We start from the raw sequence: 13,054 nt of genomic DNA on the forward strand, positions 1-13,054 counted from the left end.
ATGAATAAGAAGAAAAATATCAAATTTTTCACTAAAACTGCAATTACCTCAGAAGTTATTAATCTGCGTAGACACACTGTATAATCGAATATAAATTTAAAAAGTGGCATAGAGTAGGATCGTATTTCTATGTTTAATCGATGGTGCGAGTAGAGCCAGAATCGTTCACCGGTAAACATTCAAACACATCCGAATGCGTGCGCCTTGTTTCAATTGTAATTTTAATTCAATCGTATAATCGAAATATGATTATTTAATTTGACAGCAATTTAGTCGAACTTCGACCACACGCAATTTCTAGTTATAATGGAGAAATAAAACATAAAAGTCGTCGACCTTTCACAGTTATTATCTAACCGAGTTTCATTTTTGGAAGTGCAGTCTACAGAATTTTTGAAGATCTCACAGCACGTCGGTACCGAGAAATCCATGAGTAAGAGCCCCAAGACAACTCTATGAACTCAAACTTTCCTCAAAGATCGACCTGTACGACAGCCTACTGGATCTGCATATCTTTCAATTTTCGATTTTCTCTTTTGGGGTCTCATGCAAAATAAAAACTAAAAAACGCGATACCAGATTGTAGCGGAACGTTCTGCGGCAAGTAACTTAACTTTCCGAAACGCTATTAGATGAATAACGAAAATGTGCCAGTTTTGCTTACAGGAAAATGACCGTCATTTCTAAAACCATTTTAAATCTCATTGCTTTTCTATTTTATTTTATTTTTTACTTAAGTTTTAAGTAAGATAGGTAAATAGGTACTGTTTTCTTTTGTATAAAATTCAATAATTTTATCAGTTAAAATGAGTTTTTGAAGTAAATCTAAAAGTACTACATTTGTAGTATAATAATTACTTAGATGGATTTAGTTTTTAATAAATTTTAGCTACAGACTACTACCTACGAATTGGGCACAAAAAAATTTTTAGAAAATGTTAAGCTTGCTTTTCAAAATAATTATATCTAATTATATATTTTGGAAATAANATTTATTCTATGATTTTTTAGTAACTGTAAATAATTGTGTGTCAAAATAGTTAACTTGTCTATGATGGTTAATAAGTTGATAGATGTAACTTTTTTTTCCAATGTCGCTTCTATATTTCAAAAAAATAACTAATTCTAATCTTTTTTGTCGTAGTTGAAAACAGAAAATCGTAATGTCGTTAGAACAGACAGCATGCGAAGGTATTTCGACTGAAAAATACAGAAAATAAAATCATAACCTATAAAATAGATGTTATTGCAGATTTAAAAGCCTTTGAAAGACGCCTCACCGAAGTAATTGCTTGTTTACAACCATCCACGATAAGATGGAGAAGTAATTAATATATAATAGTTTTAATCGTTTTTAATTGTTCTTTAAATAATGCTTTTCCAGTTGTTCTTCTTGTAGTATCCTTGTGTGTAGCTACAGGGGCAGGTCAATGGTTAATGGATCCTGTTACTAGGGTAGTACCTTTATCACAGTCGCTGTCAAATCATCCTTTTTTTATTCTAGCAACAGTAATTTTAGGTAAAGTGATATTAAAATATATTTAATTGAAAAATTTAACTATTCAATTGTAGTCATAATTTTTCTTCTGGGAGTTCACAAAAGAGTCATAGCAGCTTCAATTATTACAACAAGAACAAGAGAGGTTTTAATTGATTTCAATATGTCATGTGATGATACTGGTAAGCTAATTTTAAAGCCAAGGCCTACAAATATAACATGACAACCAATCCATTAAACATCATGTACAGTTATAGATTCATTGCGTCTGTAAAATAGTGTTAGAAAATGATTTTTTAAATAAAGTTAAACATTTTTTTTCATAGAGATAGACCCAGATTAGATTACCATTCACAAATACTTAAAGATGTGGGATGTTCAAGTTTTAAAAGAGTGGAGGTGTATGTCTAACCAATTTTAGGAATAACATCCCTATGATAAACAACTTTCTTATTAGGAAAAAATATTATTTAGGTACTTACAAAATAATTCACAAATTCATACGAATTTCTACAAATATACATAACAGAAATTAGTACTAAAATCCATATTTTGCTTGAGTTTGTTTTCTTGCAAACCTATTTTGTGCCCATTGATTTTGTAATTCCAGTTCATTAGCCTTAGCCTGTTGAGCCAGGTAAGTAATATGATGTTTTCTTTTACATGTATCATTCACCTCGTCTTCAACCTCTTGCTTAGGAGCATAATTTGGGTCTGTCAATGATTTCAACCAATCTGCTTTATCAGGCCTTATTTCATCTTCATGTATATCAATGATGTTTACATCCATTGCTTTTTGTTTACCCCTTCCAACTAATTCTTTGAAAGCAGCATTATCAAGACCTTCATAAGGTTTTTCTGCTGAGGGAGCAATCTCAATATCAGAGACCATACTTCCAGCATTATTGGATAAATCACTATTAACTGTATGTTTTGCAGGTAAAGTAAATGCAGTTCTTCGTTTGGACTGAGCATTTATTTTTTGCCACAATTCTTCATCAAAGTTTGAAATAACTTCATCATCAGAATCATCTGATTCTTCTACTTTACTACTACTACTACTACTACTACTATTGGTTTCTTTCACACTTTCCTTAGTATTCAATGTCTCTTTTGCACGCTTATTTGAAATAACTGTTGACTTCTTCTTAACAACATTAGGAATAAGTGTTATCACCTTTCCTGGTTGCACTTTTGGTGGTGGCAGAATTGATAGAAGACCACTTTTTTTATTTTGATCGTTTGTTTTTACCTTCTTACTAACAGGTTCATCATCAGAATCGTAATTAATGGTGGGAATCGGGATTTTTACTGTTTGTTTAGATTTTAAAGTCTTTTCTTCATATGCATTCTGAGTTTTTTCCTCATCACTTTCACTATCATCATATGCTACAAGGGACATGCTTATTTTCAAATATTCCACAACAGCATTAAAGCGTGATTAACTGATTAATAATTAATCGTTTACACAAACTAATTGATGAATTAACATTAACTAGCACTTGCACAATAACAATAATTTTAATGTACGTTTCAGATTACCATCGCCATAGATAGTAGCCTATTATCTATGATAGTAGCATAGATAAGGTAAGAAGATACTAGTAAAACTCATTTGACAGTTGTGTGAAACTGGCACCCGATATAAATAACCCTCTGATTAGAACTTCACCAATAAATTATTTTAGTTAATTAGTTCTGTTAAAAAAACCGTTTCAGGGTACAGGTCTAAATTAAATATCAGTTTATTCAAAAACTACTGAATAAGTGGTATTTTGAATACGTCTGTAAAGGGTCTTAAATTAAAAAAAGAAGTTTTGATACCAACTTTTCGAAAACATACTTAGATTGCTTCATTGAAAATAAAAAGTTAACCGGTACATAGTAGCTGCTGTAGTTACTTCCGTAGACGTCCACCATTGAAGGTTAGAACTTAATAACTAATAATAAGATTTACTGTTTCGATAGGAGCCATTGTAGTTGGACGGACGTGGAACGCATATCTGATATCGGATACGGAGCTACTTCCAATTAATACTAGTGATACTTATCTATGATGATACCTTTTATTGAAGTCATAGGCAAGGTTATTGTCATTATCTATTGTTATTGCAGTGATAAGTAACAAAGATAGCATATTTTAGTAATTCTCTGCTTTCTAAAGTTTGTGGATTTATGATGTTTTTGATTTTGATGATGATTTTGTGGATGTTCTGAGTAATGGTATGGCAAAAAAAATTCACTTGAAAACATTTAGACGACAAATAACGAAGCAAATGTTTAAATATTCTTATTACAAATAACAGTATTATGTTACAATTAATTTCACGAATTTGTTAATAGCGCGTATCAATTTACATACATCTTTTTTCATTTAAAATAATAATTCATTAAGTGAAAATAGGTACTATCAATTATAATATATTACTGCTTTACGTTACAAATTTGGTAGAATATAAGCATGACGTCCTTGGAAAATCTAGAAACTCAGCTTGAGCTGTTTATAGAAAACGTTAGACAAATACATATTATTGTCAGTGATTTTCAACCTCAGAGTCAAACAGTGTTGAATCAGAAATTGTAAGTAAACAGTTATTTAAAATAATATGCATATTTATGGGCATAAATTGTAGACAGTCTTTGGTCCATGGTCTTCAAGAAGTTGATAAATTGAAATCTCAGGTTCAAGATGTTCATGTTCCTTTAGAGGTTTTTGAGTAAGTTCATCATCTTAAGGTCGTCAGTCCTAAGACTGGATGGGCATGCACCTCCACCCTTTCCTATCTTAAGCTAATCTTTGCAATTCCCTAAAAACAGAACCTCTATTAACGTTATCCTCATCATTCATCGGTAACACCACATTTTAAATGCTTCTAACCTTTTCTTTTCTGCCGCGCCCACAGTCCATATTTCAAACCTGTATAGTGCCGCGCTCCAAACGTACACGTTTAACAACCTTTTTCATGTTTATAAATTAACCATTCGCGAGCATAGAAGTGACTTTTTATCAACCCTGCACTCCTCTGCTTTTTATCACTACTACTCCTTCTGTCCTGACTTATCTGACTTCCTAGATACCGCAAATCAGCCACTATCTTTATATTCGCAACTTTCCCTGCTTTTGCTTCCCTTGTATACCAGTCTTTTTGTTTTATTTGTATTTATCTTCATGCAGTACTGTTTTGTCAATACCGCTTCTATTTTATTTTGAGCTATATCTTACTCCTTGCTTATTACTAATACTGTTATATCATCTGCAAACCTATGCATACTGATTCATTGTCCCTGCATATCTATCCCTACAGTTGTACTGTCTTTAATGATGATGATCGTGTCTTCGATGTATATATTAAAAAGTAGCGGTGACAGTGTGCATCCTTGTCTGACTCCCTTCTTATTTACTAGTCTATGTTGCTGCTCCAGTTTTATAACTGTCTGTTGCTCTTTAATACGAACTAAGTTTCAGTCTTCTATTTCTGTAACTCATCCCTACATTTTTAAGTATATTTAACATCTTGTCCCATTAAACATTGTTAAAAAAAAAAATTTCTAAATCTGAGAATCCTATGTATGCACTATTTCCTTTTTTTATCGTTTTCTCTATTATTACCTGTAGAGCTAGAATGGCCTCCCACATTCCTTTATTTCTTCTAAACCCAAATTGATCTTCCCCTAATAGTTCTTCCACCCTTTTTTCCATCCTTGTGAGAAAGTTAAAAATTATTATGTAAGTTTATTTACAATTTGTAGTTATATCGATCAAGGGAGGAATCCTCAACTATACACAAAAGACTGCATTGAAAAAGCATTGACAAAGAATGAACAAGTAAAAGGCAAAATTGATGCGTATCGGAAATTTAAAGCTAATATGCTTTTAGAGCTTACACGAATTTTCCCCAATGAGTTAACAAAATACCGAGCTAAAAGGAATGAATGACAAGCAGATATACTTTTACACTTTAATTACATATTCGTGTTAAGTTTAATAAGCTCTACAGGTTTTAATTTTGTGTGAGAGACATTTATAAGCTATGTACCTAATTCAAAAATAAATCCTTTTTTATTGGACAAAATGTTTTATTTATAACTTGAAATAAAGTGTGTACTCTGCACTAAGTATTTATTCTTACAAAAGTAAAAAGAAATGTAGTACAGATGTAATCAGAATTCAGAGTTTCCCCAACGGATCTGAAAGAGAAGTACAAAATGTATTAAACATAACTATTCTGTAATTTATTTTGGTGTCTGCGTATTTTTTTTAAGTTAATGCCGCAAAATTTTACTAATTATTATGTCTTGAAAACTATAATTATAAATAGTTATGTAAACATATTTGTTACTGAAAAATTCCTATAAATTACATAAAGATACTTTGCTACTACTGTTTATTTTTTGACATGCATAAAGTAAGTGTTTCAAAAGGAAGGTATTTCAGATTGAAAACATTGCGCCAAAATTTGGGGTGGCATTTTGGCTATATGTGAAAAAATGAGAAAGATATTGATGTGTTAAATACCCAATTAATAGACAATTTCACATATCGATTTTTTTAAAATTAATTACGAATTCTTTACATTCGACCATTATACAAAATCGTTTTAATAGTTTTGTCATTTTGACAATTGAACATAGAATTGTTGATCAAATAAATTTAAAAGATGTGACAAAAAATTGAGAATAGTTTAACAGTTTTTTGCATTTTTTGTACAATTGATTTTATTTTTAAAATTGCATTGTGATTGCTAGTGTATTAATGCATATTTTTAATAGCATCTAATTTAATTTCTGTTTTGTACTACTTGATTGCCAATCTATCTATCTATGTTACATGTTTCTTTCTAAATGTATGCTTTTTTAAAATCGATATAATTTGATTTAATTTTTATTGATAAAAAATATACATCTTTATTNAGCCGTGCCAGCTCAATCTCCTTGAAAATATACTATTTTGTAGAGCTCGTCATGCATGCGAACAAGAATATACATATAGCTATGTTGGGCGCGAAAGTGAGATCTTCATAGTGTTTTTGAGCTTCAAAAATGCAAAAAACTAATGATTCATAATTGATATTTTGTAAATAACTAGTGTTTGACAAGGTTGGGGGAGGGTTTCCTTCGTTCACAACTAACAATATTATTAATACTCATGCCTTGTAACTATATTAAATTTCTCTCATGATGCTGATTTGAGGCAAATTTGTTATACATATATACAGGGTTATTCAGGTTATCCGACACGGAAGATTACGACTATGTTTTTTAGACTTTTAAATTTTTTTAATGTGGGGGTAGATAAAGATCCATAAGAGGTACATTTCAAAATTATTTTCGTAATATACAGTGTCCGAAAAACACAAAACGTATCAGCTTTGTTTTTTTAAATGGAACACCCTATATATTTTTACATTTTTGTAAACAAACCTTAAGGATTTTGAAATATTTTGAATTTTGTGAAAATGTAGTTTAATGTAGTTTAACTTTTAAATTCTCAACGTGTATTACGACTTTAAGAACCAAATTTAAACTGAAGCCTGTTAATTGATTATGTTTTGTATCACCATTGTGAAAAATTGACTAACGTATACAGAATTTCCAAAAATTATGAATAAATAAATACAAGTTTTAAACGACAATAACTTGTTTAGTTTAAATGGAACACCCTGTATTTTATGTCATCAGCAGATGTAAAATTAAATTCTCTAGCGAATACTATTAGACCTTCCTACAGCTAACTGTTGACGTCTTTATGAAAATGGCACATTTTCAGAACGCAAAGAGAATTTAACAAATTTGATGTAATTTATCAAATCAACCATGGCATTTTGACAAGTCAAAATTACATAAAACTCAGCTGGTATAAACCAAAAAACACTTGAATAACATCACTTAAGATTTATGGACTAGCTTAAAGGAAGAAAGCAAAAGACTAATGGAAATACAACAAATAATACTGCCACATAGCATGCATTCAACATGACGACTGCCTAATTCTAAACATTAACGTATTACCTGATCTAAGTCTTCTAGCAACATTGGCCAACATTTGTGGATCTATGATTCTGTAATGTGCTGCTTCAGCAATTTATTTTACACATCCCCATAAAACGTTTCATCGCCAGACTTAACTCCACCGAATTTCTTTTTATGGGGATATGTAAAAGGAATTGTTTTTATAACACATTTCCAACAACGCCAGAGAATATGAAGCAGCACATTACAGAGAAGCTTTAAGAATCGTACAATCAAATGTTGACCAATGTTGCTGAAGACTTAGATCAGGTAATATGTTTACGTTTAGAATCAGGCAGTCGTCATGTTGAATGCATGCTATGTGGCAGTATTATTTGTTGTATTTCCATTAGTCTTTTGCTTTCTTCCTTTAAGCTAGTCCATAAATCTTGAGTGATATTATTCAAATGTTTTTGGTTTATACCAGCTGTGTTTTATGTAGTTTTGACTTGTCTAAATGTCATAGCTGACTTGATAAATTACATTAAATTTGTTAAAATAGCTGTGTTCTAAAAATATGCATTTTTCATAAAAATATCTAGTTACCTATAGGAAGGTACAACAGTATTGGCTAGAGAATTAAATTTTACCACTGCTAATGACATAAAACAGGGTGTTCCATTTTAACTAAATAAGTTATTGTCGTTTAAAATTTGTATTTAACCATAATTATTGGACATCCTGTATACAATACAAAACATAGTCAATTAAAAGGTTTCAAGTTAAATTTGGTTGAAAATTTAAAAGTTAAATTTATTACCATATTTTCACAAAATTCAAAATATTTCAAAATCCTTGAGGTTTATGTGAGGTAAACCTTCATGAAACTCTATTATTTTGATTATAAAATAATAAAATGTAAAAACACAGGGTATTCCATTTAAAAAAACACCTTTGATACGTTTTGTATTCTTCTAAAAAAAAACTAAAAAACACTTACGTCTGTCCTTGCTTTTAATTTTCTATCAATTAATCCAACCAATGTTTCCGATCTAACCGATAAAGAATCAATCTTCTCAATCAACTGCTGATAGGGTGATAGTGGCTGAGCACCCATTACGACATGTCCTAATTTTGAATCAATTTTTGCATCCAAGCGAGCATTTCGTATTAAATTTACAATCCAACATTCAGCTTCATCTGGATTCATGTTCAGTTTTTCTGCCAACATTCCAATGCTAATACATTGATGTATTCTACAGAATGTTTCAAAAATCATAAGACGTGCATTTTCGATAAATTCTTCTAGGCATGATGTCAAAAAGAAGTCATTATCTAAAACGGCAGCACATTCGTGTAATTTCTGTCTGGCTCCATCAAAATCAAAATTAACATACAGGTGCTCCAAAAACTCAGTTATTGGATCCCTGTAAGTATAACTCTCCTGTTGAATAACTTTAACAAGGTCCTTGAGTGCAGAGCGTCTGTTTCGGTTAATTATTACAGCAGTTGCTAAATAACGAAGAATGTGAGGGCACATAGTCTGGATTGCATTAAGATAATGAGGTCTGTAGAGGAACATATCAATAATGAGGTCACGCCCCATCATATGGTTGAAAAAAACAAACAATGACCAGTGAATAAGCCATGTTCTTTGCTGTAGAAGTTGCAAGCTTGTACCATTAAAATGATTGGAATCAATATACTCGCGTAACTTGTTTAGATCTTCAAGAGCTGAATCCCAACTTTGCACGAGAATTTCAGATGCCAGTTTACCCCATAAAACGCTGAGATAGTTTTTGTCTGTTGGAGGTAAGACCAGAAGGCAAAAATATAAATATGAGACTGTTAATGAATAATTGCCACACTCATAACGATACTTTGCTAATCTATGCAAATCATCAATCATTTCCATATTAAACTAAAAATAAGAATTATTTATTAATTGGTTTGTAATAACTGTAATGTAGTACAAACTTTTTTTATAAATGTGCTCAAGAAATGCATCTACATTACTTTTTGAAAATAACATCTATAATCATAAAAATATGTTTTTGGTTGTTACAATTTACATTAAATAACTATGTGAATTAGAATTCAACCCATGTATTGCAATTGTGCAAACTGTACACAACCATGGCTTTCATTAAGTAATGTATTTTTAATATCATTACAACATACAAAGTATGTAGTTAGCTTTACCCTCTTTAAAAAAAAAATGTAGCTGTTTCAATAAGCTTTTTAAGTGGCCTGATGAAGTCCAAATTTATGAATAAAAAATATTGTTAAAGAAAATTATTAAATTATAAAGTTTAATATTTACATTGATTTTGTCTGACAGAAAACTTATAAGAGCTTTAGAATCTCTCATACTCTCCATTTTTTTCATGTCTTCGTCGTTTTCCATCATCTGTAAAATAGGCTCCACTCTCTCTTGCAATACTGACAATTGTGTAACTACTTCTTGACGTCTTCGTTTCATTTCCTTAAATAAACCAAATTAACAATATACTTTCATAAAATGTGCATGTACATACTTCCCCCAATGGTGCATCTGGGTACACCGTACTTTGAATATCAATTGTATAGTCAATCATGTTTGTTTTATTCAATATTTCTAATTTAGCTTTCAATAGTTCCCTCTGGTCGTAGATCTGAAGGAATAAGAGCATTATTTACCTAAAAATGTAGGCTCTTTGCAGTCCTTACCCGGCAACTATCTTTTGGCGATAAAAATTCCAGTAAGGGGAATACTAAATGCCTGTCTAAATACTGACCGATTTTGCTGGTCAAATCAAATTTTGCCATATTTACGGAGTTTGTAATCAGAATATTTTACAAAATGTGCAGCGTGAAAAAAAATTTCATAAACTATAGCTATGACTCGCTATGACTGACTAGAGGTTATGATAAAAACCCATAGATAATAGATCTACAAAGGGTAAAAACCTATGGATAAAAACAGCGCCCTCTGCAGTCTTACTGTTTCTAATTACTGTTCTTTTTCAACCTTCCCTTCTCTTTATAAAATTAAGTAGCTGCAATAATGACTTACATAGATTAGAGATATAGAGATAGATTGAAGATATATACATATACTTATAAGGCTAATTGTTTTTTTCTGTAATTGAAGCAGCGAGTGATAATCTATAAAGTCAAATCATTATCTGTTTCTATTTTCATTTTACACTTTCTGAAACTTTCCGAAACTATAGAATAATTCCAAAATCAGAAATAATTTTATTTGTGTAACCGTATCTGAAACTGATACAATAATAGTTACAAATAAATGGTCATAAACCATCTCATAAGCTTATATATTTTATATCCGTATTATTTGGCGTTATACTGGTGCGAAACATGGACAGTGGGCGCGGCGGAAAAGAAAAGATTAGAAGCTTTTGAAATGTGGTGTTACAGACGAATGATGAGGATAACGTGGATAGAAAAAGTTAGAAATGAAGAGGTATTAGAAAGAATAGGAGAACAGAAAACTCTATGGAAGTCAATAAAAAATAGGCGAGATAGGTTGGTAGGACACCTTCTCAGGCATGAAGATCTAGTCAGAGACATATTAGAGGCAGAAACAGGAGTTAGGAGGAGTTGAGGCAGACCTAGGTTAGATTACTGTTCGCAAATAGTTAAGAATGTGGGTTGTTCTAGTTTTAGGGAAATGCAAAATTTAGCTCAGGATAGGAAAGAGTGGAGGTACGTGTCCCCAACCAGTCTTAGGACTAACGACCTTATGATGATGATTATGGATTTGAATATGAAATTTCAGTTCCATAACATCCCTGGTATTTAGCATCAATGTTCATTACCATAGAGCATAGAGTTCATAACCATAGATAATGTTCATAACCATAGACGTATATTAATGGACGGGCCTTAGCCGTATGTCGTTGTAATAATTTCCTGGCTCGAACAGTGAGGGAGATGGCGTATGGTTTCGGACTAGTTCTATGTCTTTCATGACACAGTAACGCACTATCGTGAGAGAGATGAATATTGTCCGAAACTTCGTTCTATCTCTTTCTTTTGTTTTACCACAATTCTGACCGCTAAGGCATGTCCATTACTAACGTCGATGTTCATAACCATGTTTTATCCATAGATGATTCGATGGTTTTGTCCAACATATTGAAATATATATAGTTTAAAGTTGGTTTCTCAAATTCATTTAGAGGTTACCGAGGTTTATTAGCATTTTATTAGTTTAGATTTAGAATAAATACAAAGTTGATTTATAAGGCGTTTTTAATAAAAAATGCGTGAAAGTAATGGAAGCCCTTCTTTAAAAAAAGCAAAGCTGGAAAATGATAACATTATAGAAAATAATATTAAGCTAGAACCAGTAGAAACAAGTAAAAATATAACAGTATGTATTATCATTATTAGTGCTAAATATGTTTAAATTTTAGATACAAAAGTACGCCTTTGTCCTTATTTGGATACCATTAATAGGCAGTATTTAGATTTTGATTTTGAAAAACTGTGCTCAGTATCATTATCACGAATAAATGTTTATGCATGCCTTGTATGTGGGAAATACTTCCAAGGAAGAGGCACAAACACANATTGAAATTTTAAATTACTTGTTATACAAGAAGCATAATTTGGAAAATAATTTTAAATTACAGAGACTGCTTTATTCCAAAGAATAAAGTTAATATCTTAATAAAAAGTTTTTGTATAACTGCACTTTTGTAGGAGTATACAGTCAAAAATTTTTTAAAAAATTGAAGTAGGTGTGCTTAATGCGCATTCAATGTGGTTTTATTATGTAAAAAAATGAAAACAGTTAACATGATTGGTTCTTTTAAATGAAACTGTGTAAACATAAACATAAATAATTCAATAAATGTTAAATTGTATACATAACGAAAAAAGTAATTTTGGAAATACTTTTTAGGTCAATTTGTACCAGTTATTAACAAAATTCAACGGTCAAAGTGAAAAGGAGTATAAAACATACAAAGAAAACTTTATGAAAAAGTTTGAAATACAACAGTTGCCTCCTTATTTAATATTATACATAAAAAGATTTACTAAAAATACATTTTTCATTGAAAAAAATCCTACAATTGTCAATTTTCCGGTAAAGTAAGTAGATTTGCTTAAATTTTTTTTTTCTTTATAATTGTAAGCATAATTTTTAAAGGAATGTTGATTTTGGGGAATTTCTCACGGCAGAAGTTAAATCCAGACATAAAAATACGATTTACGATTTAGTTGCCAATATTGTCCATGATGGTGAACCTGGTAAAGGGACCTATAGAGTTCATATCTTGCAAAAATCTACCGGAAAATGGTATGAGATGCAAGATTTACACGTAACTGATATCCTACCTCAAATGATAACTTTGACAGAAGCTTATATACAAATATATGAACTGAGAAAATCATAGTAAGCATGTATCAACTAAATAATTTGTAAATAAATGAAACTTCAAGGATACCTATTTTCTTTAAATCAATATTCTTTTTTTTAATACCCTTGCATTCTTTACATTGTTCGCTTTTTATTGTACTTTTTCTTATCGTAGCCTAATTAAACGATATTTTGGTATATGTAAATGTATGTAATATACATGCATTACACTCGGG

General features: G+C 30.7%; 4 protein-coding genes across 7 annotated transcripts; 3 read left to right on the forward strand and 1 right to left on the reverse strand.

Moving 5' to 3' along the window:
• Positions 1-1,020: 1,020 nt before the first annotated feature.
• LOC112905784 (nuclear envelope phosphatase-regulatory subunit 1) lies at positions 1,021-1,935 on the forward strand. Of its 3 annotated transcripts, XM_025978882.1 has the most exons (5): positions 1,021-1,191; positions 1,241-1,324; positions 1,385-1,519; positions 1,573-1,680; positions 1,825-1,935. In XM_025978882.1, the coding sequence occupies exons 1-5, from the start codon at positions 1,164-1,166 to the stop codon at positions 1,839-1,841; spliced, it is 372 nt and encodes a 123-aa protein (XP_025834667.1). In that variant the 5' UTR covers positions 1,021-1,163; the 3' UTR covers positions 1,842-1,935. The 3 variants fall into 3 exon arrangements, with proteins under 3 accessions (XP_025834667.1, XP_025834664.1, XP_025834666.1); XM_025978879.1 differs by lacking the exon at positions 1,825-1,935 and having other exon boundaries at positions 1,023-1,191; positions 1,573-1,823; XM_025978881.1 differs by lacking the exon at positions 1,825-1,935 and having other exon boundaries at positions 1,024-1,191; positions 1,253-1,324; positions 1,573-1,823.
• A 1,556-nt stretch (positions 1,936-3,491) lies between these two features.
• On the forward strand, positions 3,492-5,566 carry LOC108745176 (mediator of RNA polymerase II transcription subunit 10). 2 transcript variants are annotated; one of them, XM_018481288.2, is made up of 4 exons: positions 3,492-3,584; positions 3,951-4,078; positions 4,132-4,215; positions 5,249-5,566. In XM_018481288.2, exons 1-4 carry the CDS (start codon positions 3,552-3,554, stop codon positions 5,433-5,435), a joined length of 432 nt encoding a protein of 143 aa, XP_018336790.1. In that variant the 5' UTR covers positions 3,492-3,551; the 3' UTR covers positions 5,436-5,566. The 2 variants fall into 2 exon arrangements, with proteins under 2 accessions (XP_018336790.1, XP_018336791.1); XM_018481289.2 differs by lacking the exon at positions 3,492-3,584 and adding an exon at positions 3,601-3,721.
• Positions 5,555-10,357, reverse strand: LOC108743522 (eukaryotic translation initiation factor 3 subunit E). Its single transcript, XM_025978878.1, has 5 exons — positions 10,157-10,357; positions 9,985-10,101; positions 9,771-9,932; positions 8,448-9,368; positions 5,555-5,686 (listed from the first exon to the last, which is right to left on the reverse strand). Exons 1-5 carry the CDS (start codon positions 10,253-10,255, stop codon positions 5,660-5,662), a joined length of 1,326 nt encoding a protein of 441 aa, XP_025834663.1. The 5' UTR covers positions 10,256-10,357; the 3' UTR covers positions 5,555-5,659.
• A 1,141-nt stretch (positions 10,358-11,498) lies between these two features.
• Positions 11,499-12,920, forward strand: LOC108743523 (U4/U6.U5 tri-snRNP-associated protein 2-like). Its single transcript, XM_025978883.1, has 4 exons — positions 11,499-11,811; positions 11,869-12,017; positions 12,360-12,550; positions 12,609-12,920. The coding sequence occupies exons 1-4, from the start codon at positions 11,715-11,717 to the stop codon at positions 12,853-12,855; spliced, it is 684 nt and encodes a 227-aa protein (XP_025834668.1). The 5' UTR covers positions 11,499-11,714; the 3' UTR covers positions 12,856-12,920.
• Positions 12,921-13,054: the final 134 nt, after the last annotated feature.

The sequence above is a fragment of the Agrilus planipennis genome, unplaced genomic scaffold (genome assembly GCF_000699045.2).
Source record: "Agrilus planipennis isolate EAB-ADULT unplaced genomic scaffold, Apla_2.0 scaffold729, whole genome shotgun sequence".
NCBI classification, from domain to species: Eukaryota; Metazoa; Arthropoda; class Insecta; order Coleoptera; family Buprestidae; genus Agrilus; species Agrilus planipennis.

Excerpts from the sequence above, each read along its gene's own strand:
- LOC112905784 (XM_025978879.1), top strand. The coding sequence starts at position 1,164 with ATGTCGTTAGAACAGACAGCATGCGAAG. Across the intron at positions 1,192-1,240 it reads AGAACAGACAGCATGCGAAG|ATGTTATTGCAGATTTAAAA; the intron begins GTATTTCGACTG and ends CCTATAAAATAG. Across the intron at positions 1,520-1,572 it reads TCTAGCAACAGTAATTTTAG|TCATAATTTTTCTTCTGGGA; the intron begins GTAAAGTGATAT and ends ATTCAATTGTAG.
- LOC108743522 (XM_025978878.1), bottom strand. The coding sequence starts at position 10,255 with ATGGCAAAATTTGATTTGACCAGCAAAATCGGTCAGTATTTAGACAGG. Across the intron at positions 10,102-10,156 it reads CGCCAAAAGATAGTTGCCGG|ATCTACGACCAGAGGGAACT; the intron begins GTAAGGACTGCA and ends TTATTCCTTCAG. Across the intron at positions 5,687-8,447 it reads AATTAAAAGCAAGGACAGAC|ATCCGTTGGGGAAACTCTGA; the intron begins GTAAGTGTTTTT and ends CTTCTCTTTCAG.
- LOC108745176 (XM_018481288.2), top strand. The coding sequence starts at position 3,552 with ATGATGATACCTTTTATTGAAGTCATAGGCAAG. Across the intron at positions 3,585-3,950 it reads TTATTGAAGTCATAGGCAAG|AATATAAGCATGACGTCCTT; the intron begins GTTATTGTCATT and ends CAAATTTGGTAG. Across the intron at positions 4,216-5,248 it reads GTTCCTTTAGAGGTTTTTGA|TTATATCGATCAAGGGAGGA; the intron begins GTAAGTTCATCA and ends TACAATTTGTAG.
- LOC108743523 (XM_025978883.1), top strand. The coding sequence starts at position 11,715 with ATGCGTGAAAGTAATGGAAGCCCTTCTTTAAAAAAAGCAAAGCTGGAA. Across the intron at positions 11,812-11,868 it reads GCTAGAACCAGTAGAAACAA|ATACAAAAGTACGCCTTTGT; the intron begins GTAAAAATATAA and ends TTTAAATTTTAG. Across the intron at positions 12,551-12,608 it reads ATTGTCAATTTTCCGGTAAA|GAATGTTGATTTTGGGGAAT; the intron begins GTAAGTAGATTT and ends TAATTTTTAAAG.